This window comes from Aspergillus eucalypticola, assembly GCF_003184535.1.
Source record: "Aspergillus eucalypticola CBS 122712 chromosome Unknown BO83scaffold_3, whole genome shotgun sequence".
Taxonomy (NCBI): domain Eukaryota; kingdom Fungi; phylum Ascomycota; class Eurotiomycetes; order Eurotiales; family Aspergillaceae; genus Aspergillus; species Aspergillus eucalypticola.
In genome coordinates, this window is record NW_020290277.1 from 616,727 (window position 1) to 644,374 (window position 27,648).

Below are 27,648 nucleotides of genomic sequence, written 5' to 3' on the forward strand. Positions count from 1 at the left end.
AGTAAGTTTAAGTGATATGGAAGAAGATGGAATACGTAGTCTAGGTACCCAATCTAGATAGATGTTTTGGTTTGTTTTGTTGTTGTTTCGCCGAAATAACCCCGAAAATAGAAACCATGATCGCGGTAGGTTTTATTCAGGGCTGCCAGGCGGGTAAGTAGAACTACTTACTAGCCATGTCAATCATGAGAGAAAAATGGAAAAGTATCTAGGTAGTACTACTAGGCGTAATTGCCGAGCCGTCGAATATATTTTTGTCTTTTACTTTGTGGAATGTGGATAATGCAATAATTAGTGTGAAACGGGGGGGGAGATGGGGTTGACTACGTAGCTAACTAGCTAACTAGCTAGCTGGTTCGCTACTAGGTAGGTAGTTCAGTTTGGTGTGATGGCTGAGGTGAGCTGAGTAAGACAAGAGTGGCTCCGATCTTCTGGACTAGTTAGTGAGTTGTTTGGTCTGGGGGGGTGATTTAGGACTGATTGGGTATGCTGGATGTTTGATTTTGGGGGCGGATTCTCAATGTTGTGATTGTTACCTGGATAGGTAGGGATTGAGTCACGGGGGTTGATGGAGGGAGTACTAGTAACTATTTACTGATTGGGAAATATTTGACGCTCGCTTTCTGTAGTATGTACTGAGTGGATGGTGTGACTCTTTATTCTAGGATAGTGGACTAGTTATATATATGTTTGCGAATGATGTGTTCAAGTGCTGATAAACTGTCATAGGATTAAGTATCTCTGACACAATAGGCAAGAACCAGTATGCTCATGATAGGTAGGCTTGAATCTTATACATATTTTTCACTCCAAACTATATTGCACGCTACTATAGTTCGGTTGAATAGGTCTCTTAATGTTATCCATAACGCCAGGGTATCATATACTCATATAACAAATACACATAGTACAATAAGCGTCCTCCCTATCGACTGACTGCCAAGTCCCAAATCTCGTATCGACCGTGCCTTAACAGCTAGATTGTATCGACTCATTCTGCTTCGTCTCCTGTTCCCGTGGCCGCAATTGGTCCACAAATGAGCCTAGCCGGATAGAACTTCGGCGATATACATGCTTGAAGAACACTTTCGTAGGTGGTATACAGCTGACAATGAATACGACCCACATTTCGGTTCTGTAATCTGTCGTTAGAGCGATACCTATGGCGAGATAGAGATGATGAGTGCTACTCACTGATTCCAAACAATGACTGTTCCGATCTGTTCTATTACGTCTGTTAGCTCTCATGTAGTCGTGGACGAACAGTACTACTCACTGCTCGGATCTTCGATTTTCGTCAGAATAGTCAATTGAACAGTTTTTACTATTGCACATGCCCCTGCCCTATTCTAAGTCAGCATTGGTTCATCCGATAAAAAGGGGAGATGCAGTACACGACGCCAAATCCCATCAGTACGCAGAGACCGATCCGAGTCGCTATCGAGAAAGCGTGGACCCGAGCAAGGAAAGAAACTGGATATAACGCGAGTGCAAAGTCGCAAACAGCGGACCAAGCTGTCAATGTTAGACATAAATCAACGAAAGCGAGAAAATACACTCACGCCCTTGAATATAACCGAATATCTGTATACGGCTGCGATAAGGACAATACCCCTTAGCATATGCCTCCCACAGCATCCTCCTCGGCGAGCATTGAAGCATCATGAGGATGGCAGCGACACAGTTCACGACGAGGCTGCTGCCCGCCAAAGACCAAAGAAATATGCTTCTGGCTTTGGTCTGATAACCTTGGACTTGTTCGAGAAAGGCGACAATGGTAAGCTTCCCCAACCCAATCGCAACCAGGGCAATCAATTGGTTAACCCAGCCATATAGTAGTGCCATCTTGCTCTCGTTGAATGTTAGCATGTCTTGCGGAAGACCAAGCCCGTATGTAGCTCCGACAGTGATCATCGCCATGCTTGCAGCTCCCAGGATCTGTCGCATCGATATTAGCAGCAATATGGTAAGCTGAGGTAGAAGAGTACTCACAAATGTTGCTATCGCCAAATACAGGTCTTTCGCCACATTATGAATCAGTTTGGACGCAGCAACGCATCGAGCGATCATGAAGATGATCGCCAACCCAAATTCGACCCATGTCACAATGAAGAATGGCTGTCCGAAGCCATTTGGGTGCTCGTCGCTCATTGACTGTTAATTGCGAAATAAGCTAGTTTGTAAATATGGCGCAGTCGCTGCATTTCTAGTAAAACCAAGACCAACTTGAGTTGCTCGGCCAGTCGGGTGTGGTTGACGTGGAAAGAGATATAGTATTGCTCGGCACAACGCAATTCTGGGTGCCCACCACGACGAAATACAAGCTACCACCGCCTAATAAAGTCGAAAAGAATAAGAAGACAAGGATTGTGACGAACCTTCCGGTGGAACCCAAGTTAAGATAGCTGCAATTGGGTTGGCTGTCAGGTGACGGACCGCCTACGTCAACACCCAGGGTCATGGGTCTCTCCACAATAACTGGAAGTTTCTTTCGGGACTCGCTGTTCCTGGCTCCTGAGTGAGATCCGATATCACAAATCCCGATCTGCAGATACAGTGCGAGGTCGAGCCTCCTCAGCCGTGCCTTGCAAGCATCCGGGTGGGCCGGATATCCCTATTGACATCATCGCGGGTGGGTATCCTAGCATAACCTCGGAGCTAAGCTCTAACCCGCCATGACCGTCGCTCAGTGTTCGTGTGACAACCTAGTTTCATGAACAGTCGCTGCAACTATGGATGGAGTATATCCACGCCGATGATAGTGGTGTGTGTTGCGTAGATCACTGTATTCAACATCGTGCCTATTACGAAATGGAACGGACCTTGTTTTCCGACTTGCCCTGTTCTTAACCGGAGCGAATGTCGAGCTGCTAGTTTCCCATGGCATGACAGGATGCGCTGACCGAAAACATTCTATATGCGCCAAAATGACTCTGTTTCCTTTGGTGCAGCGACAGACCGAGGTTCCTGAATCGCTCGAGAATGTTATGTTCGCTTTCTCTTTTTTGCAGGAGTATCTTCTTGGCCATGTCTGGTTGAGGACACCCCTGGAGATATACTGGATTGTCCCGAAGCTGACGTAGCTCTCTGACCGGTGTACTTCGTCTTAAATTCGCCCTGTGGTGCCTTGTTTTGGGAAAGGTGACAGAAGAGGGCGCATATGCATATAATAATGTCAGTCACGATTAACCCTGGACGATGTTCGGAACTATGCAAAAGAGCAAGGATCATCGGCGCAGTCAATCTGACCCACACCATAAGGAAGAAACAGGTTGACGGTGTGGGTGTGCGCTCCCATACGGCCTTGGCATAATAAGTACAGTAGTACCTAACCTTGTCTAATGTCGTTGGCTCTGTCCACACTTTCCATCCTATCTGGAGACATTCCTGGCAAGCAACGGGACTGGAATCTCGCTGTGAGCATGTAGATTTCCTGCAGTTGAAATAGAACGAGGCCATCTTGTTAGCTGTGAAACATTCAAGGCGATCGGACCAGAAAGGTTTCAGCTCGCTCTTGTCATATGGCTCGTGATCTACTAGCCACCGCGACCAGCGTCCTAAGACCTCAGAGGCAGTAGCGTTTGAGCCATAAAAGTACTCTCGATGTCTCATACCATCACCGGGGCAAATGGAATCCCATTTCAAGTTCTTCAGCTCACTGTGGACAAGCCTTTCGAGTCGTTTATACTCCCAGATAGGCATTTTAGGATCCTGTACCAACTCCCAGTCCTTGAGTTTGCATTGCTTGTCGAGCTCTTTTTTGCGGTCTTCTGGCCGATCCGTCGATCCAATCTTGAAGCGCTGACATTCATCCTTACTGTCTCGGTAAACGTAAGCATATCCCTTGTTGTTTTCGTTGTAATGACCCCGAATGATGTTGTGCATGTTAGAAAGAATAGCCTCTGTCGTAAATTTTGGTTTGTCACCCTCTGCAGGACCCTGAATCTGTTCCTCTACAGCATCCTGAAATACATCATTCATTCCTGGTGATACGGCAGCACTCACAATGCTACTGCTGATTCTTGGTGTCTCACGTGATCGTGATGGAGAAGAAGGAGAGCCGGCCATTAGTCGCCGCAGAGCGTTTAAATTCTGGTTAGTCGGATCGGAATTTAACATGTATTGCTGTACTGTCATAGACTTCGGTGACGTAGAGTTTCCTGGGCGTTCTATATGTTCAGCTGAGGTTACAGAAGCCACTCTTCGTTTAAATTCCCGCCTAGCTGCAATTCGAACCGAAGGGCTTCGATTCCCGGGGCTTGTAGGTCGAGCAGGGTCACTCGAACTAGTAGCCACATCGGTAGGCGAAGGAGAGTCGGAAGTCTCGTCATTGTCGTCTGATGTCAGGTGTGAAAATAATGGGACGTTTCGAGGGAACGAAGGAGTGGAGAAGGGAGATGTCATAGTTGTCTCTGTGTCGAAAAATAGCGTTGAAATTTCGCGAATGGGCAGATCGACCAAGAGGGAATGTGGGTGATTTATATAGACCAGCCATGGCAGGGATAAGCAAGGCAGATTCAGAGGTAGGCCACTGAGTATGATTATGCAGACAAGAAACTGTTATTATGCGGCTGTGCTCTGTCCATATTTCCCCCCTCACCCAAATCAGTCAAAGTAGCCACCTCCCCTCCTATAGCCTTGCGCCAGTGTAACGTGCTTTACCCAAAAAGTGCATTGCTTCGTTATATCATGCCGTAGTTGAGACGGCGGTAGTGTTAGCGCATTGCTTAGTTCGTTCGGACCACCCAAATTTAGACCCGTCGGCGCTTGGGAATGTGGCTTATCTCGGAACAACGGGGCGGAGATATTTCCCGCTTGAACCTGATGACATGTGTGCTTGAGAAGCTTGAGTACTCTATGGCTGATTTGCTGTGTGACTATGCGAAAATCCGATGCGTGAAGGTGGCATCCTTTTGTGGAAGATGTAGCTCCGGATACGTGGAGCGCAAGCAAGCGAGAAGGATGCTGCCCCAAGGGTGTTATGGTTGTTGGGACTTAGGGTCAAACTGTTTCCCCTCACAAGATGTCTAATACTGACTCGCGTATGCAGCCTATTGTGGCTGGACAGGCATGCTAAACCCATCGTTGCTTAGCCTTAGACCATCCGGACGGCGCTAGTCTAGGGTCCCCTGCTGTTGTCTAGTTGGTGCCACATCTCAATGAATCATACGGCAGGAAAATATGGGAAATTTCGTTCATACTTCAGCCTGTATTCAGGAAGATTGTAAGATATGCATCAAAGTATCCAGGGCCTTGACCGTGAGGCTCGCCGTAGACCTTACAACCACTAGTCAGGGGATTGAGAGCAAATTCTGGATAGCCCGGCTTGGAAGATGGAATTTCGAAGCAGACTAATTAATCTGTGTTAAGAATTTTGCTATAGCCAAATCAAAATGTATCAACGTGGATGGCAAGGGGTGGCATCAGTAATGGATGCACGCCCTGCCTCCGACAGCCCATGACAAACTCCCGAGTGCGCCCAATGAAAGTCGTATGTATCATCAGATTGGGCAAATAGCCCACAGGCCATTTGGATGTTATAGACATGGCCAGTAAAATAGCGAGCGTTGGTTCTGCAAAAATGGGGGTTACTAACGATGCTTGTTGTAAATCTCGGGTTTTTGATTGACATACCACATCACAGTGCAAACGCAACAATCGCATTCTTCATCTCCGCAGTCGCAGCCAAAACAAGGCTTAGAGACTGTCTTGATAGGTCGCTTAATGGAAGAGCCAGAACTGGAGGAAGGAAGGGTGAAGTTGACAGCGGCGGAAACGGACGAGGCAGCCATCGTGAAGTGCTTTTGGGGTTTGAGAATTTGTAGTTGTAGAATATTAGGATGAGAGTCGACTCTTGTATTTCACTTGAGAAGAAGAAAGGATCAGGAACGAAGCTCGACCAAGAACCAGAGATGAGCCAAAAGTCGAGGCAGAAAAGAGAAGCGCCATCAACGTCACTGACCAGCTCAGGACCCACTAGACCCTTCTGGGGTTAGCCGAGCCGATCAGCTCAGGCAGCAAAGATCCACCGCCCATCTCTTCTCCACTTCCACTTTGACTCCTTCATCCGTTTACTTCACGTCCACTGCTCTCTCAGCTTCACACGCAGTAATCAGTCAGATTGTGGAATATTATATACTCTCAAAGTCTGTGCTCTCGGCTATCTCCATAAACCAGGCTAGGGACTGCGTCTCCCGTATATATAGGGCAGGTATTGATGAAAGTCTCCCATCTAGCCGGCGACAGCATTGGGGCGGTGCAGTACGGCTCGATACCCAATTCGTCCAAATGCCTATCTAGCTGCGACATTACACTATCGCACGCTTGGCACTCCATATCATATTGAGATGCCCTACTGAGCCTCAGCTGCTCCACATACCAACTTGAGTCGTTCCTCACCGCTCCGGCTTCATATAGCGCCAGAAAATTGGGATCAACACCCGCATCAACGGCTGCCTCATACGCCATCCGTTGGCCTATAGCCAGAAGCATGGGACGACAACGGGGTAGTACTAGACTGTTATATTCAGGAGTTCTATGGCCTTTGGCCCTCTTCAAGGACTCTTTCATCTCAGCAATGAACCCTGCCTCGTGTCGTCCCAAAAGGGAGTCTGGCGTCTTGGCATCGGGTATCCTGAACCGGCCAAAAAGCAACTCAGTAGCAGAGCCTATGAGGCATTCAGCATAGATATGATATCTGAAAGCTGGAATATCACTCACGAATGGAATGGACTAAGATTTCTCCTTCTGCTGAAGCGCTAGCTCGAACATAAGTCTAAAAAGACCATGTCAGTTCCACAAGACCGTTAGTAGGGAACATTCCCCTGGAACCACTTCTTTCGTTCAACTGCTTGAGGCTTTCGCTTCCATGTTGAACGAGAACGACCTTCAAGATAATACTGAGCGCATGTTTGAGTCCAGGACTTATGGAAGGGCTTCTACGTTGCTCAATGACCCAATCCGCAAATGGCGCTAGTACAGCAACCTCAGCCAAAGCGTGTGCAATAGGTAGCTGCTGAGTTCTATAAGAGATGATCGGGACTCTTTTGCCATGAAGTCCTTCCTGAACTGTGCGACGCTGGCTGTACTTGCCCACGGTAAAAGCGGCACCCTTCAAAAAGGGAATGGTCCATAGACTGACGGCTAGTGTGCCTGTGCTCAGCCGATCGACAGCAGTGAGATACTGATCACGCATGTTGGAAGGTCTTGTAAGGTCTCCCAATATGGCGGTTGACGGGAGATGGACATGATCGAAGGATGTAAGGACGAAATCTAGTAGCCTTCCGGCTCCAGGAGCTGGAAGCCCCCTAACATTGTTATATTAAGGTCTTTTGGTGAACGCAATGAGTACCGACCATGCTTTAATTCCCCGATACATCTGTCGCCCATCGTTAATCGGAACGATGAACTGTCGGGTGCCTCGGTCCTCTCCTTCGAGTATCAAGCGCGCAAGCACAAGCGCTATACGTGGTATCCCTGCAAAAGGTGCAGAGGGCGGCATGAGCCTCTTTATCTTAGTATACTTCGGCTTGAACATGGAACAATGACACCATACTTTCTTGCGGCAGGTGTTGGTGTGTCAAGAATGAAGCTACCATCAGACTGCCATATGGCAACTGTTTCGAGATTTCTCGCATCGCAACCGTGCCCAGCCTCCGTCATCATATAACTAGCACTACTCACAATCATATCAGCAATGTCTATGCAGCCTACTGAGAGGTCGCATACACAACATCAAAGTCGAAGATTTGTTTCAATAACGGCTGAAGGTCCGGGCGGTTCGGGGCCAGCGAGGCAATGGTTCCTCCCACCAGATTGTAGTGAACACTGAACGCAGATTGGGCGGCTATATCCCGAAGTATAATGCCGTCAGTGTGTGCGTGTCGAAACTTTGGTGTAAATCGGAGAACATCGTCCGGGGTCAATTCTGAGAGACTGTCAGATTGCATGGTTAAGCGAAATGGAACTAAAGACATACGCCAGAATCGAGCAAAGGCCTTGGCTCGCAGATACGAGCGTCCCAGATGAGCATCCCGAGGCCCTTCCTCATAACGATGCTTGAATAGGTCTGAAGACAGAAGGTCAACTGTAGAAGGTTGCATTTTTGGACTATATGATCAGAGAGTTGCGGATCTGGCTTAGAAGCAAAGAATTGAATACCACTTCATGAGCTTTGCGCCTCATCGCGGCGTGCTAGCAGGCTTTTAAGTATGGATATGTCGCACTGCAGCTGACCTGGCATACTTTCATCGTTCCAAGCGTCCAGTTTGATTGACACTTCTTCAGACCCATGCAATGTAAAAACCAGCGACTTGCGCAAACCAAGTGCAGATCGGACAGCAACTTGGCTTAGAGTTTCTACCGCCGGGCCTCCGGGTATACAACAAGAAATTAGGCCGAGCTTCCCACCTGCTTAAGCTCTGACACCGGATTTTCGTCCATTCAAACTCTGGTATCCACATTAGTCTGATCCTAAGCTAGGCCTACCACAGCTGACCTAGGGTACTATTTTTCAGGATTATTCACGGCACCTTTTGGATGTAGCAGCTCAGGCGCTGATCAAAGGGCCCGATACAGCTCTGTGAATGACTTTGAAACAACAAGGACAACGAGTTGGGCAAACCTTCGGTCCTGATAATGTTTTCATTGCCTTCTGAAGAGGTCTATTATGGATGAGAGTTCAGTATAGTTTGACCAGGAAGTCAAAATATCCGTTTTATGTTGGACATACAGATCCTCCCCAGGAATGAAGCTCTCAGTGGAATCAGTCATGGCTTGGCACACTGATTTGCACGCAAGCGGTCTTTCTCATCGATGGACAGAGTGTCTTTTACAAGTCAAAACTACAGGTTGTACCGTGATGTGAGAGCTATGTCGTAATAAGCAGTTCACTTATCTTTATATGCCATCAAATATGTATAGCTAAGTATACTTGTGTGCCTCATTCTTTTCCGGCCGCAAGCCCAATAATCCATAATCTCATCAATCATCAATGTGAACTATCAAGACAGAAACAGCCAAGGCTTCCGACTCAGGAAAAGCACCAACTGTTGGGCCGTACTCTTGTCCTACAATATCATATATCCGAGGGGAGAATGGGATGTTGGTAACGTGCCTATCTCTTTTTTTATTGCACCGCCTCTTTCGAAATCCTCATCTTTCAGAAAAGAAATCTCCTGATCTGTTGCGTACTTCCTCCCACGGCCGCTGGGCGTCGCTAGTGAGCTCTCCTAAAACATTAGGCTTGCATCAAAGGGTCTCTGCCGCGACGACACATTCCCCAACCACCTCGGTATCCCACACTTGAATCTTCTCCATGAACTGGATGGCTAGGACGAGACGCACGTCTTTATTTGGCAGTCCGCGTACGTGAATAGGAGCATGTTACATGGTTGGCATCCTTCTCACAACATCATGACATTCATAAGACTGAGATACAACGAGTCTAGACAGAGTTTATGCCTTATACCCAGCCTGACGATCCCAACCTTTTGCGCACGGCCCAACGCTCTGACAGCTTTGTTGATGCAACGCCCTACTTGATCAGTATGATACACTGCAGGGATCTGCTTTTGAATCATCTCATGCTACCGCTTTGAGACATTCAAGCGTCTGACGGTAGCTTTATCTACCAGACGCACGAATGTTGAGTTGGCCCACGCCAGATCACCATGGTGGGCACATACAGTGGGAGGCATCATCGTGGAGAATTGGTGCGCTGAATTGGGTCAGTATATAATAAATCAAAGCCAAATAGAATACAATCTTACTCTAATTAAATTGCCATTGAACTGGTATGGCTCTCCAGACATGACTCCGTTGTCGACTGGGGTTTCACTATCCCTAGAATCAGATGTTGGACATATAAAGTTATATACGAATTTGATTCATGAAGCTTATATAATTCATTTATATGATATTCAGCTATCACAAACAGAAGCAAGCAGACTGTAAATTCAAGAAATCAATGCTATATTTGATCAATAATTAGCGTATCGTCGAATCATTCGCTCCCATAATTCTTGGACACTCTTGGAACCTCATTTCACTAAAATAAGAAATATAAAACCAGAGCGCGGGTGTATCTCATGGACAAACCTAGCGCCTTTCAGACATCATGGACTGCTGGGAAGGAGGAGAAGCAGGTTCTTCAGACAGCTCAGATTGCAAGAGATGAGTTAGCGCCGGACTAGGATTTTCCGCAATTAGATTGTATCCTTGCATATTGTGTAACTTGGTGTAGACCGAAAATGAAGCACGCATAATCAAGCACATAGATTGAGTGTGATAGATATTCTCTATCTTCAATCCCGCGAACGATGGCAGTTTCCGCATCCATGTGCTGAGCTCTTGTAGCTCTTCCTTTGTGATATCCCTTGAGACATTAACAGCGAAAAGAGCGTTGTAATCCGCGGGAATAGTTCGCGGGTCTACCGTTCTATGTCCGTTGAGTGGTATGTTAACTGAAGCTGCACCAACGAGCAAGGCATGCGTGGGTCTCACTATAGTCGATGATCGGGTGAGAAGGCTTTGAAACACGCTGGTAAACTCCACACTTTCATGATGCGCTTTCTTCCTTCGAGCAATCTCGTTAGCCAGTTTCGCTGTAAAAGTGTTATTTGGTGCGGATCTTGCTGTGACTGTCTGGGAGCTTGTTGCTGCAAGAATCTCAATAACATTGCGAGTAGTCTTTGGTGCTCGGGTTGTGTAATGAGCATAGCAGCAATCAAGGATGAACAGGATATCGATAGTATCCGAGAACCCCTTCGGGTCCTTGACGTCTGCAAGGATAGCCCTTTCGAAATTGGCAGTCTTTGATTCTTCGCTCATGTTTTCCACAATATTGAAAGACCCATTCTTGGTCGTTCCGTGGCCTGCATAATGGAATATTATCAAGTTGCGTTCGTTGTTGAGTCTCGCTTTCGCTGTAAAATTGAGCCAGGCTCTTGATAAGGTGTATACAGGGTAATCATCATCAGAACCAAGAACCAGAACCTCAGCTGGATTAGTACCGAAATTCTTCAGCATGCTTTGAAAGTGCGCGGTATCTAGTTCGGCATTTGTATCATCCAGCTCCCATCTCACAGCAATCGAATAGATGTTCTGATACTGCTGGCTTCTCTGCTCCACAACAGCCCGGAGCGTGGCTTGGAAGTCAGTGTAGGTGATGGAGGACCCCATTTCCATGGATGCCTGAACGACCATGCGGGAATGAAAGGTTGAATAGCTTCGTGGCTGAAAACTTATGAAAGACAAGTATATGAGGCAGGCGACACAGTGGGGAGAATGCTCCAAGTCACAATGTGAAGTCACTATTTAAAAGCCCAGCCGACCAGAGTAACACAGCACAGGTAGGGTCATATGCTCAGCTAGATCTGACTTAAAAAAGGCAAGGATCTTAAATAAATTGAAAAATTGAGATGCTCAAGCGGCGCTGGGAATAGTAGTATAGTAGTTAGTACTATGGGCAGCGGATGCAAACTCAACCATGAGGGTGGGCCCTTATATAGATCTAGCGGGATCCAGACGACCAACATACTATCTGCGATCATGCAATTCTACAAAGGCATTTTCCAGAAACCCCCAAACCCTTCCAAGATATGGAAATCTAGGGTAACTCAAGGTAGCGACACGATCACAAAGGCGATCACACAACAACATTGGACGTGGGACAGTGCTAAAGAATCCAGGAAAATTCCAGATATCAATTCTCTTTATGAAGTCATTATAAAATGAACCCGGTCTTACCTCCGTTAGATCCCCGATAGCGACTTTACTCGCATCATTGATACGAGGCTAAGCCTGATCTTGGCTCTCAACTTTTCTTCCTGTTGCGTTCTATGTAGATGGCTCTTACCTCATGGCAGACCCCAGATGAAATGCCAAATTTACCACAAATGTACAAGGTGAAAATAAATTGACGGCTGGAAAGAGGATCCATCTTGGTCGGGAAACCCCCCATGTCAGCTCGTCACTTTGTTGGCTTTACTCCGAGACGGTGTGACGCTTCCAAGCTGGTAGGGAGGTTACTCAATGCTCAATATGAAGTCAGCTTGTCCGAGCTGATTTGCAAGTACAGCTTGTATTATCGACAGGGATTTCCCGTCTACCAATAAAATGTAGTCCTTGGTGCCCGAGCCCTGTTCTCTCCTTGTTAAACCCATGTCTTCAGATGAACACCAAAGTGTGCCTTCCGAATTATCAAAGCCAATGGTATCTTTTGAGCAGATCCCTAAGAGAATCTGGTCTGCAACCGTAGATTTCCTGACTCAAAATCCTTGTCCCCCTAGACACCTATACCTTTTCAGACTCATGATTGACTTCATTAATATTTTTACTCAATAGGTGCTCTTCATCTTCGAAAAGCCAGGAAGATATTCCGACATTATACCATATCTTGAGGTAGGACATAAACCCGAGGTTGTCTCGATGAGCATATTTACTTAGGCAAGCAATGACCCGCAGTGGCTTGGAGAATTCCAATCTCCGCCGCTTCTTGCATCTTTTGCATGATTATTGACGTCAAGTTCGTGATCTTTCCAATTGGACACTCTACTGCCCTTATGGGTATCTCAAACAAACCCCCAAGTTTCTAGAGATAGAAGAGGTATGCTTGGAACATTGTTCCAAACCAGATCCTGTACTGAGGAAAACTGGAACATGTTGGTAATTACTAGTATAACTAGTATTTACTTTTGCCCCTAATCCCAGGGAGCACAGTATTCTCAGGTGTACTGTCTGATGCCTTCGGGACCAACACAACCGTAGTGCTGAAGCTGTAAGCCTTCAGCCTCGAAGTACTGGGTCCAATTTTGGCAGAGCCATTGTACTCGGCTAATCTCTTTGGCTGATATATCCCTTGAGGGCTTTATCAAAGCCGTGAAAGCGAACTTGGATGCATCGATAACTGCATCACTGATTTTCGAAGCTGTCTAGCCGCCACCCGTCCATCTAGGACGCTATATTGTATATAGTGCTATACACCTACAGAGTACTGTTTCGGAAGATGATAGCATTGTATCATAGGCCTTTATTTGTGTAAGCTGCATATTTGGCTCAGACACAGACGCTTTGAAAATGAGACAGGGGAAAAGTGCGACATCAATCCTGCAATGCAATGCTTATACTGAGCAAGGCGCTTTCTGTACCTGAAAAATGTGATTCGACACCCCACTTGGTCTTTCCAAGGCGCTTAGAACTTGGTGGGACCTTCACCGGGCCACCAGTATCAGAGAAAAGTTTTAGCGTTATATCGATGAGGGTGCTGGTCCTTCATGACTTATTACACGACCCAGTCGAGCCTTTGTCAGGTCGTGTAGGGCTTCTAACGCGCATAGCCCCTATTTCATATTAGCTTTAATTCAATCATCTGGCAAAATCGGGTCACTCACAAGCTTAGTTCGAGGGTTGTATCCTTCACCATAAAGGGACAGGCAAGCTGCACGCGTCATGATCTCTTTATTTTCAAAATGTTTGATGTATTTAGCCCTACGGTAAAGTACAACAGTTGGGCGGCTATTTCGGCAGCAGCAGCGTCGTGGGGACTATAGTGGATGCAGTCTGCCTGTAAAATTGAGCCTTGTCTTACACTCAAAGACGGCCCAACTGAAGTCATTAAATGGTAGTGATCACTCTAGGAGGACCATCCCATTCCATAAAATTATTCTCTGGATATGGTTCATGGTCACAATTCTCGCGGAGAACTATCTCGAATCGGCTGTATGAGATCTAATGGACCGGGATTGGCTGTCCGACAGCAACTGGGACGTCGGGATCATCAGAGGCGAGGACACAGTCTTGAACTTGACGTTCGAATGGGGGCCACAGCTGATCTCCAACATGACATTTAAAACGGCCTGCGCTGTGCCAGTGAACATCTGCATGATCTAGTCAAATGGGCACGTGCGACAGGGGGTAACAGAGACGGCCATGTACCTAGCTATATTCAAGAAGAGCATATACTCATCTTTTTACCTTCTTCCTTTACCTAGTGTGGTATCGACTACCTCCGGGTCGATTTTTTTTGGGAGAAAGGACGCTTTATTTTTCCTCTGTATATATTGGCTGTAGTCTTCATCTTCATCAAGTAATTTCGGTTTTTCTAAATTAATACTCCCATGGTATATGTGAAAATCCAATGAAAAACAAGAAAATTGATGAGGCTGTATAGAAGAAATAGTATGAAGGTAGGCCTGTAGCTACCTGGCAGGTTGTAGGAAAGAAATCTGTTGCTCTGAGAGGAAAGATGGGCAATTTATAGGAACGACCGAATGTAGAACGGTGAATCAGACTTGTGACTTTCAAAACCGTGAAGGTATACCATGCCCAGGGAAGAGGCACAGATTGAAGGGGGCAATATTCAACGATTGTAGAGTGATAGAGGCGATACGCGAAATCCGCAGTGAAGGTTTGGGATATTCATTGTAACAAGTGCTTAGGCTGCTGACATCTGGAGGAAATTAGCAGCAGGTTATGCCAAATTCATTATTCATCTCTCTTGATTGATGTGACGAATACAAAGGAGAAGATATATTTGTCAAGCATTTGCTTGTCTAAATAGCTACCTTAGCTGTAGCGGACTGGAAGGACTTTATAGGGTTTCTGCGGCTACGTCTCTCATAATCTGGACGGCAAAGTCCGTTTACGTGACGGCCCTGGTTTACGTGGTGGATGCGGTATTTGCCGGTAGATATTGTCGCCAGAGCCTCTTCCAGCAAGAGAAACCTACCCTTTCTACTCTCCAGCATGTTGTCTGGATGATAGAATATACTTTGAGAGAATTTAGATACGGTAGACATCCACCTGGCTAGAGTTTGCAGGAAAGATTTTATGTGTGGTCTGCTGATGAAGCTAGGAATATTCGTTCTCTTTCTGTTATACTGTGGGGGTAGATATTTTCTACGTCTGCTTCTAGTAGTCAGCAACAATAATGTGATAGGCTAGTTGGGATGACTACCTATTCTTTCCCGCAGAGTCTTCCACTTGTGCACATCAGAAACCTTCCTCGCTATCCCAAAATGAGCCCTCATTCGACGAGGAATCGGGATAAAGCTCTTCGTCTGTGGCGTAGGTGGCACCACTGAGGGCAAGAACTTGATTTAGGACCCACTGCATGTCTAGCAACTCCATTGATGGAAGAGGGTGACTGTTCGGGTCTTTTGTTGTGAAGGTAAGAATATCCCCAGAGCATAGTTTCTTATCTGTGGCAATATTAAAAAGCATGGTTTCTTTTCCATCAACGGCTGTTCCGGAGAGCTTGCGAGATATGCGACTGGGGATTTCAGTTGCTGGAATCCTCGAACGGTAGTTATATACTGGGAGCCAGTAAAATTGCACCTCAAGTGACCTCCGATCCTCACTCAAGGACAGCGGTTTCAAAGCAAAGCGCGCTTTTTTCCATAGTTTATGGGCTATATCCGTCATGCACAGAAGGTTCGAGCAGGCCTCTGTGGCTTCTGGGCCCGCAGCATGTTTCATCCATGCCATGACTCTCTCTTTGCTCCAGAAATGGTGCAGAGGAAACCAAAATTGCTGTAGTGCTTGATCACCCTCTCTTCCAAGACCGTTGGGGAGTATATGTGCGATTTCGACCAGATCACGGCAACCGGTGACCACGCAAGTGGCATTATCTCGCTCAGTGCACTTGCTGAAGTTAGTGAAAAACTGACCTGGTGTATCACATGTGAAGTCGACTTACTAGTCTATTGGCTAAATGAGTGGCTGCTTCTTCTGCAGAACTGGGACTCTCCTCTGTGTTCAAAGTCAACCGACGCTTCTTGATCGGAGGCCCCTCGGTATCTGATTCTTCGTCTTCATAGGCCTTTTCCAATTCTTCTTTGGGTCGTGAAACCGCCCCTGGTAGTGTCTTAGCCTAAGTCTGTTTGCATTGTATCAAACCCCACTTACAGGCATCAATTACTTGTGTTTTATCCTCACTCTTCGAGAGATTGCGGTGCATCATATAACGTAACAGTGAATCCCTTCCACAGAATAACACGAAACTTTCTAAAATCGAGAGATCCGCAAACCACAAACAAGCCCAGGTGATTGAATCAAGCTCGGTGAGCTTTGCAGCACATACCAGCTGTGCGATCAAGCCATGCCGCTTTGGTTCACGAAGCTCGCGCGCAGGGCTTGGAATAGCTGCTTTAAGTTGATTGGAGTTGTCTGCAGAGGCCATTGTAGCCGTCTCGGCTTGGTCAAAGGTAAGATAGGTGCCCTTCCAGGGTGACAAGACAATCTGAAACTCCGATATCCGAGGAAGAGAATCAAGGGACGGAGAAAGTCTGTAGATGATGCTGCGGAGAGCAGAGACGGTGAAGACTATGATGAAGTACTTGGCTCCGAATCTTCTTACAAAGCGGATAAAAGATAACTGCGAAATGAGAGGTCGGATGGAGGCGAACGATTGTGCGGTAGAGGGAAGTATTCTCTAGGCAGTCGACAGTCACGATGATGTGATTATGAGTGTACATTGTACCCAATAGAACAAGTAATGAGCCTCTAATAGTGACGTCGTGACCTCAGCGTGATAAAGGACCGGCTAGACAATTAGGCGCCATTTATCTTTCTTGTTCACAATAAGAGACTCGACTCGACTTGGATGATTTAGGCCCCTCCCTGCCTGTATACAGTCTTAAATGTTACATCGCATACCTAGACGGGCAAACAGGCAGGCCCAAATTAATTTGGAAGGAAGTAGGGGTGTAGTAGTAATGGTAGTATGTACTTCGACAGAGAAAGAAGGTGCAAGCATCCCAAAACCTCCGAACCCGTGACGTTTCTAGATATCTAGATGAAGATAAAGCACTTCGACCAACCCGAGTTGCATCTCCAAGATCAAAATGGTTGGAAGAATCGACAAAGATACAGATATTCAGATACCAAAAATAATGCCAAAGGACACCCAACAACCCTACCAAGGCAAATCCTAACCAAGATCCCCCACAAACCTAAACACCAGCCCCTTAATAACCTCTCCAACATCCACCATACAAATATCGCACCTCACCACCTTATAGCAATCCGTCTCATAATACCTCAGCATCTCCTCATCTCCTCATCCTCCTCATCCTCCTCAGATCCCACCTCATACGCCCACCCCTCTACCCTCGCCGACGCATCCTCCATTCAACCAAAGCCTTATACTTGCCCCCTCCCCAGGTCCTCAAAATACCTCCCTTGACCACTGCTTTCTGATACGTCGGGCTCTCATCCAACCCCAGCCTTTCAGTTAGAATCTCCGGCACAGCCAGATTCTCATAAAAGAAATACCACATGGGGTACTCGCCCTGCTTCGGAAGAAACACCTCATCGGCATCGGCAGCTCGGTTCTGCGGAAGGGTAGGGTCTAAATCACTACCCAGGGTTGGGGCGATGCTATGTGCGGAGAGATCTTTTGGGGAGAGGTTGATTCGAACAAATGTCGCAGAAAATGTACTCCCTGCGAGAGCGGAGACAATATTGAACTTCATAGCGTCGGTGATGAGACAGAAATTAGTAGTGGAGGCTCTGCCCACTGCTTGTTTAAGGACGGGGGTTGTGAGAGACTTGGACAGCTCTTGGACTTGAGATGGGGTGCTTAGAGGTCACTCGAGCTTGACGAGGAAGGTTGAGTTCTTGTCCCTAGGGTGGAAGGTGGTGAGGGGATGGGTTGTGTGGTTGTAGTACTGATTGGTAGAGGCAGTTTCGAGGATGATGCCGTTGTCTTAGTTGTTAACTGTAACAGCTAGTATCTCAAGCTTGGCTAGGAGGTCCATTGTTGGATATTTTATTCTTGTGGGGTTTCGAGGGTCTTGGAAGGATTGTATGGGTGGGAATGATATAAAACCAGTGGACATTTTTCTTGCCTTCTAGGGACGCAACTAGTAGGAAGTATCGAGTGATGGTGTGAATAGTTGAAATGGATGTTTAGAAGGGAAATATCGGATTGGTTGATTCAACGCCCCATTCTCATACATACCCAGAGTAAAGATATGAACATCTCTACAGAGTGATAAGGCTTCGAATGGAAAATATCTGCGTAATGACGTCGACAGGATCGGGTAGGTCATGCGAAAGGTGTCATTAATACCTAGATGAGTCCTGCAATGAATGTATCGTTCTCTGTTGTAAGCAGTGGTTGGGCTTCGTTATGAACTTAAGGTGCATCTACGATGCGGAAAATAAACTGTGGGATACGTGTGGCCAACTCCCCGTTACCACTAATATATATCTAGTAGTACTAGATTTCAAGAAAGAGGAAGCAGAAGTTCTATGATTCACTATTCTAAAGATCGTTTACATCACACGGGACTCAGTTCTTGACCTATTAATGGAAAGAATAGCAGTAGGCCCATAAAATCAAGTATCATGTTTGACTGCTCCAACTTAGAGATAAGTTGAGGACAAGTTATGGAAACGAGAACATCAACCAGCATCATGGAGCATGAGGCATGGCACATGATTTCCATGGAATAGACTCAAAAGATGCCACCGACAGGAGGTAGTTCAATTGCTTACAGACATTACAAAAGGCAACATGGAACATACGAATCGAAATTCGATTAACTCATAAATATATACACCACTTTTGTTCATAATTCATAGCATGTCCAGCCATATTCTATAAGTTGTGGGTTCATCGCTCATTGGCTCCCCAGGGGTATCTTCTAACGTCGTCCATAAGAGTCCTCGTAGAGAGACCCGATCTATCCATTAAGTAGTATTTGGTCATCAAACTGTCGTCATCCATCCTTTGTTTTTTTCATTGCCTTTACAGCTGGTCAGCCCAAGGGGCAGCGCCAGGCTGCATCTGGTTCAGCCACTTGACAAGCTCAACGAGCTCGGCCCGACGCTCCTCCTCCAGCTGGTCCTCATCGCTGAGAACAGCCTGGAAGATGGGGACGAGCTGAGGAGTGAGCTCACGGACAGTGGGGTCCTCCCACTTGTAAAGCTGGCAGATCATGTGGTACAGGGGATCGTTCTCCTCATAGTCGTTCTTGAGGGGAAGGATGGTGAGAAGGACAGGAAGGACATCCTTGATGGGAACGTTCTCGCGGTGGCGGAGGATCATGCGGCTCAGGCAGCCAGTGGCATTGTCCTGAAGACGGGAGACGTTCATATGAAGGCACTGCTCCAGACGGGACAGGATGGTGGGGAACTCCTTGACGATCTGGTCCTTGGCGTCGGAGTGCTCGACGAGACGGCCAACGGCGTAGGCAGCGTTGGAGCGAGTCTGAGTATCCTCATCACCAAGGCGGTGGACAAGGAGCTTCAGGAAGCTAGCGGTGTAGGGGGTGACAGCAGAACCCATGCCGTTGATGCACTCGGCAATGACACCGACAGCAGTGGCGCGCTCAAGAGCCTCGGTGCTGCCGGCATAGCGCATGACAGTCTTCTCGAAGACCTTCCACAGCTCGGCAAAGCTGGCGCCAAGAGCAGCAGCCATACCAGAGACAACATCAAGACCAGTGTCAACAACAACCCAGTCGAATTCAGAAGTCTCCTCACCGGCTTCGAGGGTCTCCTCTTCAGGGCCGAACTCGAGCTGGCAAGGGTGCTTCTTGGTGATGATGTCAGTGATCATGGTGATCACGTTGTGGAGGGTGGTCTCGTTCGAGATCAAGGAAGGACCGCAGTAACGCAGGTTCTCAGCCATGTTGCGGTTGATGTCGGCGACAGTAGCACTAGTTGTCTTCTGGTTAGCTTTTGTAACCATGATGAAATCATACAGCAGAACGAATGTGTAGATAGATATCAGAAGGTTGTGAGTAAACGTGTTTCACATCATGCACGACTTTTGCGTGTCGGAGTGAGCTGGGTAAACGTGGTGATCATCATTTAAGATAGCCCGAGGGCGGGCATGAATAGGCATTGAAGAAAGAAAATTTTGGAATACATACCGATCGTCTTCCTCAGTCCACATCTTGACAGTGGCGGTCATGAGAATCTCACCAAACTTCTGGACCTCCTTGGCAGGCTGGACCTGAAGGGGCAGACCAGGCTGCCACTTGGCCATCTGGCCGCTCTCCTCAGCAATGCAGTACAGCATGGCGTAGGAGCGGTGCAGAGTGCTGATGGTGCTCTTGCGGACACCCTCGTAGGGGTGCTCAGCCAAGGGAAGAACCATCTCAATGGTCTTCTCAAAGTAGGGAAGGTAAGCAGACTTGGTGTGAGTGACAAGATCACCGATCACCTCGACGGCGATTTCCTTCTCCAAGGACAGAGGGGTGGTGGCAGTGATGTCATCCCAAGCGTCCTCATCGTCAACATCAACATCCTCGATATCACCATCCTCTCCGGTGGGCTCGTCATCATCATCATCGGCATCGGCAACACGGACCTTGCGGCCACCAATGGTCACTTCCTGACCGATGAGATCCTTGGCAGCGGCACCAAGCGAGACATCCAGATCGGTCTCATCCTGCTCGATGCAAGCAAAAAGACCCTTGACAACTCCATCAAGGAAGGGAGAGAAGTGCTCAACGTAAACCTTGGACATGGCACCCCAGAAGATGTAGGTGCTCTCCTTGAGGCGGGAGTGACCAAGGTGAAGAGCTTCCTCAGTGGCGCGCATGAGGGGCTCAACATAAGGCTGGTAGCGCTCAGGACCGGCAGCAGCGGCCATCTCACCCATGGCGTCAGTGACGCTGGCACGAAGGTCGAGCTCTTCCTCGCTGTCCTTGACGGTAGCGAATTCCTGGAGGAGGTGCATGGAGTCGTCGAAGAAGGGGAGGAAAGAGTCACCAGCGGAGGAGGCGAGAGATCCCAGAGCTCCAGCAGCCAAGCCCTTGATACGGAAATCGGGGTGCTTGAACAGGTTGTGAAGGATCGGGACCAATTCACCCTGGTAAGGGGCAACGTCCTTCTCATCAAGACCGTCGACAACAGCGTCAATCGCACTGATACCGGCCTTCATGATGTCAACGGTAGGACCATCCTCCTCACCCTTGTACTCCTGCATGGCGCTGGCCAAGTTCTTGAAGAGGAGGGGCATGAGTCTCTCGTGCTCCTGGCTGAGATCCTCGGCCAAGTCGTCGGCCAAACGAGCGACGGCGTGCAGAGAGGCCTGGCGAACCTTGGGCTCGGGGTCAGCCAGCAGCTGCAGGACCATGGGGAAGATCTCCTGCATCTGAGTGCTGATGAAGTCCGGAGCACCCTCGACACACATGCCCAGAGCCATGATACCAGCGCGGCGGTAGTCAGGGTTACCGTTGTTGAAGTACTGTCCCAGGGTCTGAAGCAGGGGCACAACAACCTGGCTGGGAGGCAGGCTCTGAGCGAGGATGTCAAGGAGACCAAGAGCAGAACGAGCAGGAGTAATGTCATCATCGGCAGGGGAAGCATCTCCGAGCTCGGTGACGACCTGCAGCGCCGTGCGGGTCAACTGCTCACCGATGCGCATACCCTGGATCTTGAGCTTGCGGTACTGAACGCACTGCATGAGGAAGCTGATGGCCTGGGTGCGGACATCCTCCTCCTGCTCCACGTTGCCGGCCAGCTCATTCATGAAGATAACGAGGTCCTTGAGGTGGACGGTCAACAGAGCGGGGTCACAGCCCAGAAGAGTCTGGAAGACCTCGAAACCCTGCATGATGCCGTCATCCTGCTCACGAGTGATAACATCCTTAAGGACGGCAACCATAGAGGGGATCAGGTTCTGGAAAGCCTTCACAGGAGCGACGCTCTCCTCCGAGTCGAGGTACATGGCGAGCTTGCTCAAGGCCATGAGGGTGTTCATGCGCACCTCCTCGCTCTCGGGATCACTGATGGTCTTGCTGAAAAGCTGGAAGAGTTCATCGAACTTCTCCTCAAAGGCATCGCCCAGAGTCTCCAGGATGGTGAGCAGGATGTAGATGCTCACGGCACGCTCTTCCTTGTTACCGGTGCTAGCGGCCTGGAGCAAGAAGTTGGGCAGATCAGCCCACTCGCCATCGTTCAGGTCGATCTTGGCGATGGCAGAGATGACACGAGCAACTGAGTGGCGGACGAGAGAGGAGCTCTCGCCAACAGCAGCACGCAGAAGCTGTTCACGAATCTGGGGCTTCTGGCTTGCCTGAACGGAAACCCAGTGCTTGACAACCAGCGTCCGACTTTCGACGGCCGCCAGCTGCCTCAAATTCGGATCCTCATGGCCGGTGGCGATCTGGATGAGGAAAACGAGAGACTCGGGGCTCTTGTAGAACTCGCGCTGGAGAACGCCCGTCGCTTCCTTGACATTGCCCTGGGAAGCTGAAACAAAGAGTCAGCAATGCCTTCTTCGCAAGATAAGCAAAAAGCAAGGTGCAATACTCACGGTTCAGGACGATCTGAAGCTGCTGTAAAAAGCGTTGTTGATCCATGACGGACTGAGCAACTGTACTTTTTCTCTGTGGAAATTTGTTCAAAAAAATAGCCTTGTGCAAGACAAGACCAGCACCTTCGTTTCAGAAGGTCCTCGGATTGAATGAGCTGACTGCACACAAACAGACAGCCCACAGGGTATCAAAAAAACACAAATATAGAACAAGAAAGAGATAAACACAAAGGAAAAGGAAGGTGTGAGAAGAGGAAGAGGGGAGGAGTGAGAAAAGGAGAGAGAAGAAGGAGAAGAAAAAAAGCGAATGGAGGGGAAGAAAAAGGGAACCGAAAAAAAAAAATTATGTTCGGGTGGGCTGTTTTACGGAGATACTCATTTTGCCTACTGCGGTTTAGCGGTAATTCTGGCTGGCTTGGGATGCCAATCAGGGGCCGATTCACAGGACTGGTAACATACCATACTCCTCTGACTCGGTGCCCAACTGAGATCGGCCACCGTTTGTATCCACTCGGTCCTTTTTTTGACTTTATTATTGTATTATTGAATTTTTTATTTGTGGCCTGCAACGGTTCAGGAAACATTCACTGCGTGCATATGTAAACCACAACAAGAGTTCGCGTCTGCGTATGCGACGCCGACTCATAATTACCAAAAGGGCGGGACTGCCGCGCCTGCTTTTCTCCGTTACACAGGCGGAACAATAGTAAGTCCGGGGTATTCGGTACAACCCTCAGGATAGATCACGCGTCCCAGCAAGAAGCCCCCCATGATTGTTTATCCGAGTAAGTCCTACGCGTGTGGATGCGACTCCTACTATCCAGTGTACACCGAGTAACCAAGTTGCATTGACCTAACTCCGATTTAACCGTGCTAACTCCCGATCATCTTGGTATAACTTTCAACAATATATAGATGTGGTGTACAGCTTCATTTGACGAATCCAGTTTCAGGTCGCATCCGTTGATGATGGTAGAATTACCAACGGTTCCGTAATACGTGATTTCGTGTACTGCTGTATAAGACGGTGCGTTCCGGCGCTACGAGCGTCTAATATTCGTCAGAGTCGTAATCGTCGTCGCCCAGCAGAGAACGGTAGCCCCTGGACGCAAGATTCTCTTCAAGGCCGCCATCAGCCCCTGGGTCGGCATATCCTGCGTGGAGATAGTCAGTAAGTGGTCTGAAACTAGAAGAAATCTTTAATGTAAACATACCTTCGCCACCAAAATAGCTGAGTGCTACTGGCAAGAAGATGAGAGCATGGGTGGCAGCAAATAAAATCAAAGCCAGCCACACTCGGAAGTAATAGATCTCAAAAATCTTGCTGCGAGTGAAGGCCAACACGCATACTCCCAGGAGCTTGGTCACCGTGATGCCACTAAAGACGCTGCCGCCTACATTGACCAAAGCTGTCCACGCCCGCGCGTCTTTGCCCCGGAATTTGGTCGGCACCTTCTCCATAATAGCACGGGAAGGGAACATGAACGCGCGAGCAATATGTGCGCAGAATTCTACTGCGATACCCACGCAGATAATCAGATTCACCAGTGAAACTGCGTTAAGCGACACGCCAGCTACAGCCATGGCACCCATAATGTCAACCAGGATCATGACGACGGTCGTAGTGACCACCGCGCCAGTTGCCACGGATCCAAGGATCGTGGAAGTTAATGCAAAGATAATCGCGACAGCGAAGCCCAGTAGTGTACCCGTGAGCCGTATGATGGAGACATATTGGTCAAAGAAGATGTAGGTTTTGGAATATGGGAATATATCGATTCCATGCTCTTTAGAGATGCCGTCAGCTATACGACGGGCCGAAATGTACGACTTAATGAAGTCATCTTGCGTCCTCAGGGGGGTGTGTGTGGTCCGGAAATGGCTGGCGTTGGTCATGACGTGTTTCTGATCGATAACAAGGGCATTGCTGTACGGGGCCTTGCCTCCCAGAGGACAGGACGCATCGGTAGGAGATTCGATCCATTTCTCCACGTAGTGAATAAATTCATCTCCTTCAGGCATGCCGTAGAGCGAGATATTCCAGGCGGGTGTCCTGTCTTCGAAACAGCTCTCGCCATCATCTTTGCAGCAATCTTGTTGGGGGTTAAGCCAGTAGAAAAAATCATCGATCCAGCTAGCCGTTGATCCTGAGATATACGAAACATTGGACCGCTTCGACTCCTGTTCGAGTACAAAGGGCAAAGAGAATTCCTCGCATGTTGTAAAACGTCCGCATAGTTGTTGCTGGTGGTGACGTTCAGTGACATTCACGTTGCGTGTCACGAAGTAAACTGGGGGACCACTTCCAAAGTAAGCGTTCAAGTCGTCGAAGTATTGGATGAGATAAGAGTCGCTTGGAAGAGCGATGCGTTGGTCCAGGCCAAGAGCCACCTTTGGAATCAAAGCAAGTCCCGCAGTCAAAAGGCCAAGAAAGGTAATCACGACGATGACTTTGACCCTACGTGCAAGGAGTGAAGATGCATACACCTTGCGTATAAACACCTGCAAAGCGCTTTCGCCCTCCTGGTGATCGAGAAGCTGGTCTTCGGACATGCCGGAATGCGCTTTGCGAACGGTCAGGCACGGAATGCAATCGGCGCGGAGGCTTTCGACGCGTCTCTGGTTCAATGCGAGAACCGAAATGAACATGGTGATTTGCAAGACTGCGTTGATGAAGACTGCACCAGCGGCATAAACGGCAAAATTCCTCACAGCAGGCATTCCTACAAAGACTCCCATGACGAAAGCGACAGTCTCTGTAAGTGAAGATAGGAAGATACTGGGGCCAATTCGGCCCAGAGCACGGGCGATCCTCTCATCAATCTCTTCATCCGGATGACTCACGTTGATCCTTTCGAACTCGTGGACGATCAAGAAAATATTGTCTACACCCACTGCCAGAACGAGGAATGGAATGACCTCGGCAATGATCAGGGTGACCTTTATGCCAGCTGCAGAAAACAGCCCAACCGACGCTGAAACTGACATCAGAACGATGAGGATGCCGACGATGCCCAGGGTAAACTTGGACTGGACCAATGCGTTTGCAGGATTGGTAAATAAGGATTTCCACGTAACTGTGACCGAACCCAAAGCCATGGATGCATATAAGAACATGATGATATAGCTGATGACCACGATTTTTGCGTCGGTGTTCGTGGACTTGTTCAACTCTTGTTCAACGCTGATCTCGGTATTGAACGAGACACGTAGTCCACGCTCCTTAGCTTCTTCTTGTACCACTTCCATGATGCGCCTGAGACTATTTTCCCAGTCAATGGCATTAGCTTCACCTTCTGTCCCCTGCGCGTGGTTGTCCACAACCCATGTAGTGATCAGTGCTTGGGCGTCTAAGACATCTCTTGATTCTCCGTAGCCACCCAAGATCATTTCTGGCCTTAGTGGTTGTCCGAAGTCTGGGAGACAGCTCACGTCACCTGGTGAATCCGCGCAATGCTTAAGTCGAGCTTCCCACGTGTCTGGGTCTAGGTTTGCCACCGATCCTCCAAAGTAGCCCGTCAGAGACTGGATGACACAGGCTTCACCGGTTGGCTTAGTGCAAATATCATCGAGAATTAACCCTCGGTCAAGAGAGATCATGCGGTGCACACGAGACTCCACATCAAACCACCAACTCAAAGTGTCATAGCTCAGAACGCTCCCATCCCCTGACGATGTGTCATTAACAAGAAACGCTTGTTCTGCCCGGTAGAACGGTCCAAAATTGGCATCAAAGTAGGCCTTCTCTTGTGCCGCTGCTGAAGTTGGACTGACCCAGAGACGGACTGGGTCTGTCTCCACGGCGAATCGGAACCAACCAAGACTCAACAGAACGACCATGACAATACTGGACCCAATCGTAAAGCCGGGAAACCGAGCACAGGCACCACCAATACTGTTGAATACTCTGTCCAGCATAGAGTTCAACTTATACACACCGTTGGGCTGCTCAATATAACCACCTGCGCGAACAATATCACCTTCGTCCTCATCGTCACTGGGGGCGGGATCCTGCAAGAGTCTGACACGTTCGGGTTTCCGGTAGCGGCGTTCTCGGTAGGTGAAGTAGCTGGAGAAAGCGACGATAACCAGTAAGAAGACCGAGTAGATGAGGATGACAGCAAACGACAGACAAGGCAATAGGCCAACATGGCAGTACTTGTCCGTTTCTATGGCGGGTAGCTCTGGACATACATCGGGGCAGTCAACGCAAGAACAGCGGAATGCCTCATCCGCGTCGTTGCACGCCTTCGGCTTGATCGGCAGTGGCTTCATTCCTTCAGGATCAGGGCCAGCAGGCTCGGTCTTGAAGTTAATCTGAAATGGGCTCCCTAAGAGCTTTTTGTCGCCCAGGAACTTCAGAAATTGAGTGTAGTTCTTGGCGCCGCCACCGATGAAGTCGATGGCTTTACCACCTGAAGCGCCATTCTTGACATTCTTGCAGCTGTCATAGAACCCGCTTTGATACTCTTCCGACCAAATGTTATCAATTTCGGTGACAAGTTGTTTTCCGCCCCGGGCCTCGTCGATATCGGTGACGTTGACGAACAAGGACTGGTCTGGGGAGCAGGTGAACGTGCAGAAGATGTTGAAGAAATTATCCTTGCACGCGGGACAGGACGCGATGATACCTTCGGCGAGTTTTAGATTCTTGGAAAGAGCATCGATCTATAGCACGACAAGTCAGCAGGGTCCAGTGATCCGAGGATGTGGGGCATCCATGGAGCTTACTTGCTCATCCAGACAGCAAACAGGACCTTCTTCCCATTTGCTGCCACAGAGGTCTACCAGCTTCTTTCTCACCGCTGCTTCGGGCTCCTGTGCCAGGCCATTATCCGGACAAGGAAGCTCTCCACCGAAGAATGACTTCTTCCCGCAATGGCCTCGGATCGCACAGCGACCAGGTTCATGGATGTTGGTGAAGCCTAAGCTCGGTTCGTCCCGGGCCCACGACTGAGGGAGAACGCCAAGACTTGCGATGAAGGGGATTAAGCGGAGTCCCCGCATGATTGGGGGCGTAGCCGGTCAGAGAAGCAAACAGAACGATCGATTACATTCAACAATGATGAAATAGGGCGCGAAAGAGTTGAGAGATGAGAATGAATGAGTCGGGGTTGGAGAGGAAAGGAAGTAAATAGAGGAGGCGCAGGTCGGCAGGGAGCTTCCGGGATGACGATAAGCGGCGATGTACGTAAGCGGCGGTGGTTGGCCTCACCTGTCGGGCGCTAACGTCAGGCACTCCCCGCGATCATCCAGGAACTCTGTCAGGGACTGACAAACGGACCAGAGTTTACTAGGACATCTGTGGACCTTATACGAGTAGGTTTGATCGGCTGAGCTAATTTACTCATTAATCCGAGCCATTTGCATGA

The 27,648-nt window shown here is 48.5% G+C and overlaps 9 protein-coding genes across 9 annotated transcripts; all 9 read right to left on the reverse strand.

Annotated features, from left to right (window-relative positions):
• Positions 1-952: 952 nt before the first annotated feature.
• BO83DRAFT_131917 (uncharacterized protein) lies at positions 953-2,568 on the reverse strand. Its single transcript, XM_025526102.1, has 6 exons — positions 1,993-2,568; positions 1,563-1,938; positions 1,395-1,515; positions 1,277-1,344; positions 1,195-1,225; positions 953-1,135 (listed from the first exon to the last, which is right to left on the reverse strand). The coding sequence occupies exons 1-6, from the start codon at positions 2,149-2,151 to the stop codon at positions 970-972; spliced, it is 921 nt and encodes a 306-aa protein (XP_025392137.1). The 5' UTR covers positions 2,152-2,568; the 3' UTR covers positions 953-969.
• Positions 2,532-4,404, reverse strand: BO83DRAFT_304101 (GIY-YIG nuclease family protein; the record flags this gene model as incomplete). The annotated part of the gene is made up of 2 exons (XM_025527217.1): positions 2,532-2,641; positions 3,060-4,404. 2 exons carry the CDS (start codon positions 4,402-4,404, stop codon positions 2,532-2,534), a joined length of 1,455 nt encoding a protein of 484 aa, XP_025392138.1.
• Positions 4,405-5,476: 1,072 nt separating this feature from the next.
• BO83DRAFT_374958 (uncharacterized protein) lies at positions 5,477-6,151 on the reverse strand (the record flags this gene model as incomplete). The annotated part of the gene is made up of 2 exons (XM_025530333.1): positions 5,635-6,151; positions 5,477-5,573 (listed from the first exon to the last, which is right to left on the reverse strand). A coding segment is annotated over exon 1 (154 nt), but the record flags the coding sequence as incomplete, so codon positions are not given.
• BO83DRAFT_395597 (acyl-CoA oxidase) lies at positions 6,142-8,102 on the reverse strand (the record flags this gene model as incomplete). Its single annotated transcript, XM_025533085.1, has 7 exons — positions 6,142-6,668; positions 6,721-6,775; positions 6,800-7,307; positions 7,356-7,505; positions 7,556-7,675; positions 7,729-7,927; positions 7,979-8,102. 7 exons carry the CDS (start codon positions 8,100-8,102, stop codon positions 6,142-6,144), a joined length of 1,683 nt encoding a protein of 560 aa, XP_025392140.1.
• Positions 8,103-10,098: 1,996 nt separating this feature from the next.
• BO83DRAFT_423302 (uncharacterized protein) lies at positions 10,099-11,187 on the reverse strand (the record flags this gene model as incomplete). Its single annotated transcript, XM_025535088.1, has 1 exon — positions 10,099-11,187. One exon carries the CDS (start codon positions 11,185-11,187, stop codon positions 10,099-10,101), a length of 1,089 nt encoding a protein of 362 aa, XP_025392141.1.
• Positions 11,188-14,890: 3,703 nt separating this feature from the next.
• BO83DRAFT_454278 (HNH endonuclease signature motif containing protein) lies at positions 14,891-16,180 on the reverse strand (the record flags this gene model as incomplete). Its single annotated transcript, XM_025536960.1, has 3 exons — positions 14,891-15,642; positions 15,698-15,855; positions 15,907-16,180. 3 exons carry the CDS (start codon positions 16,178-16,180, stop codon positions 14,992-14,994), a joined length of 1,083 nt encoding a protein of 360 aa, XP_025392142.1. The 3' UTR covers positions 14,891-14,991.
• A 925-nt stretch (positions 16,181-17,105) lies between these two features.
• On the reverse strand, positions 17,106-17,474 carry BO83DRAFT_385079 (uncharacterized protein; the record flags this gene model as incomplete). The annotated part of the gene is made up of 1 exon (XM_025532605.1): positions 17,106-17,474. The coding sequence occupies one exon, from the start codon at positions 17,472-17,474 to the stop codon at positions 17,106-17,108; it is 369 nt and encodes a 122-aa protein (XP_025392143.1).
• A 1,072-nt stretch (positions 17,475-18,546) lies between these two features.
• On the reverse strand, positions 18,547-22,563 carry BO83DRAFT_374961 (putative importin beta-4 subunit). Its single transcript, XM_025530334.1, has 3 exons — positions 22,277-22,563; positions 19,884-22,212; positions 18,547-19,667 (listed from the first exon to the last, which is right to left on the reverse strand). Exons 1-3 carry the CDS (start codon positions 22,320-22,322, stop codon positions 18,755-18,757), a joined length of 3,288 nt encoding a protein of 1,095 aa, XP_025392144.1. The 5' UTR covers positions 22,323-22,563; the 3' UTR covers positions 18,547-18,754.
• Positions 22,564-22,852: 289 nt separating this feature from the next.
• ncr1 (sphingolipid transporter NCR1) lies at positions 22,853-27,643 on the reverse strand. The gene is made up of 3 exons (XM_025530335.1): positions 27,008-27,643; positions 23,491-26,944; positions 22,853-23,430 (listed from the first exon to the last, which is right to left on the reverse strand). Exons 1-3 carry the CDS (start codon positions 27,281-27,283, stop codon positions 23,327-23,329), a joined length of 3,834 nt encoding a protein of 1,277 aa, XP_025392145.1. The 5' UTR covers positions 27,284-27,643; the 3' UTR covers positions 22,853-23,326.
• Between the last annotated feature and the right edge of the window lie 5 nt (positions 27,644-27,648).

Coding starts and splice junctions, on each gene's coding strand:
- BO83DRAFT_131917 (XM_025526102.1), bottom strand. CDS start 2,151: ATGAGCGACGAGCACCCAAATGGCTTCGGACAGCCATTCTTCATTGTG. Junction 1,516..1,562: donor ATTCGGTTATATTCAAGGGC/GTGAGTGTATTT, acceptor TAACATTGACAG/CTTGGTCCGCTGTTTGCGAC. Junction 1,136..1,194: donor ACAGTCATTGTTTGGAATCA/GTGAGTAGCACT, acceptor GACAGATTACAG/AACCGAAATGTGGGTCGTAT.
- BO83DRAFT_374961 (XM_025530334.1), bottom strand. CDS start 22,322: ATGGATCAACAACGCTTTTTACAGCAGCTTCAGATCGTCCTGAACC. Junction 22,213..22,276: donor GCTTCAGATCGTCCTGAACC/GTGAGTATTGCA, acceptor TCTTTGTTTCAG/CTTCCCAGGGCAATGTCAAG. Junction 19,668..19,883: donor TGGACTGAGGAAGACGATCG/GTATGTATTCCA, acceptor GAAGACAACTAG/TGCTACTGTCGCCGACATCA.
- ncr1 (XM_025530335.1), bottom strand. CDS start 27,283: ATGCGGGGACTCCGCTTAATCCCCTTCATCGCAAGTCTTGGCGTTCTC. Junction 26,945..27,007: donor TTTGCTGTCTGGATGAGCAA/GTAAGCTCCATG, acceptor GTCGTGCTATAG/ATCGATGCTCTTTCCAAGAA. Junction 23,431..23,490: donor CAGCTATTTTGGTGGCGAAG/GTATGTTTACAT, acceptor ATCTCCACGCAG/GATATGCCGACCCAGGGGCT.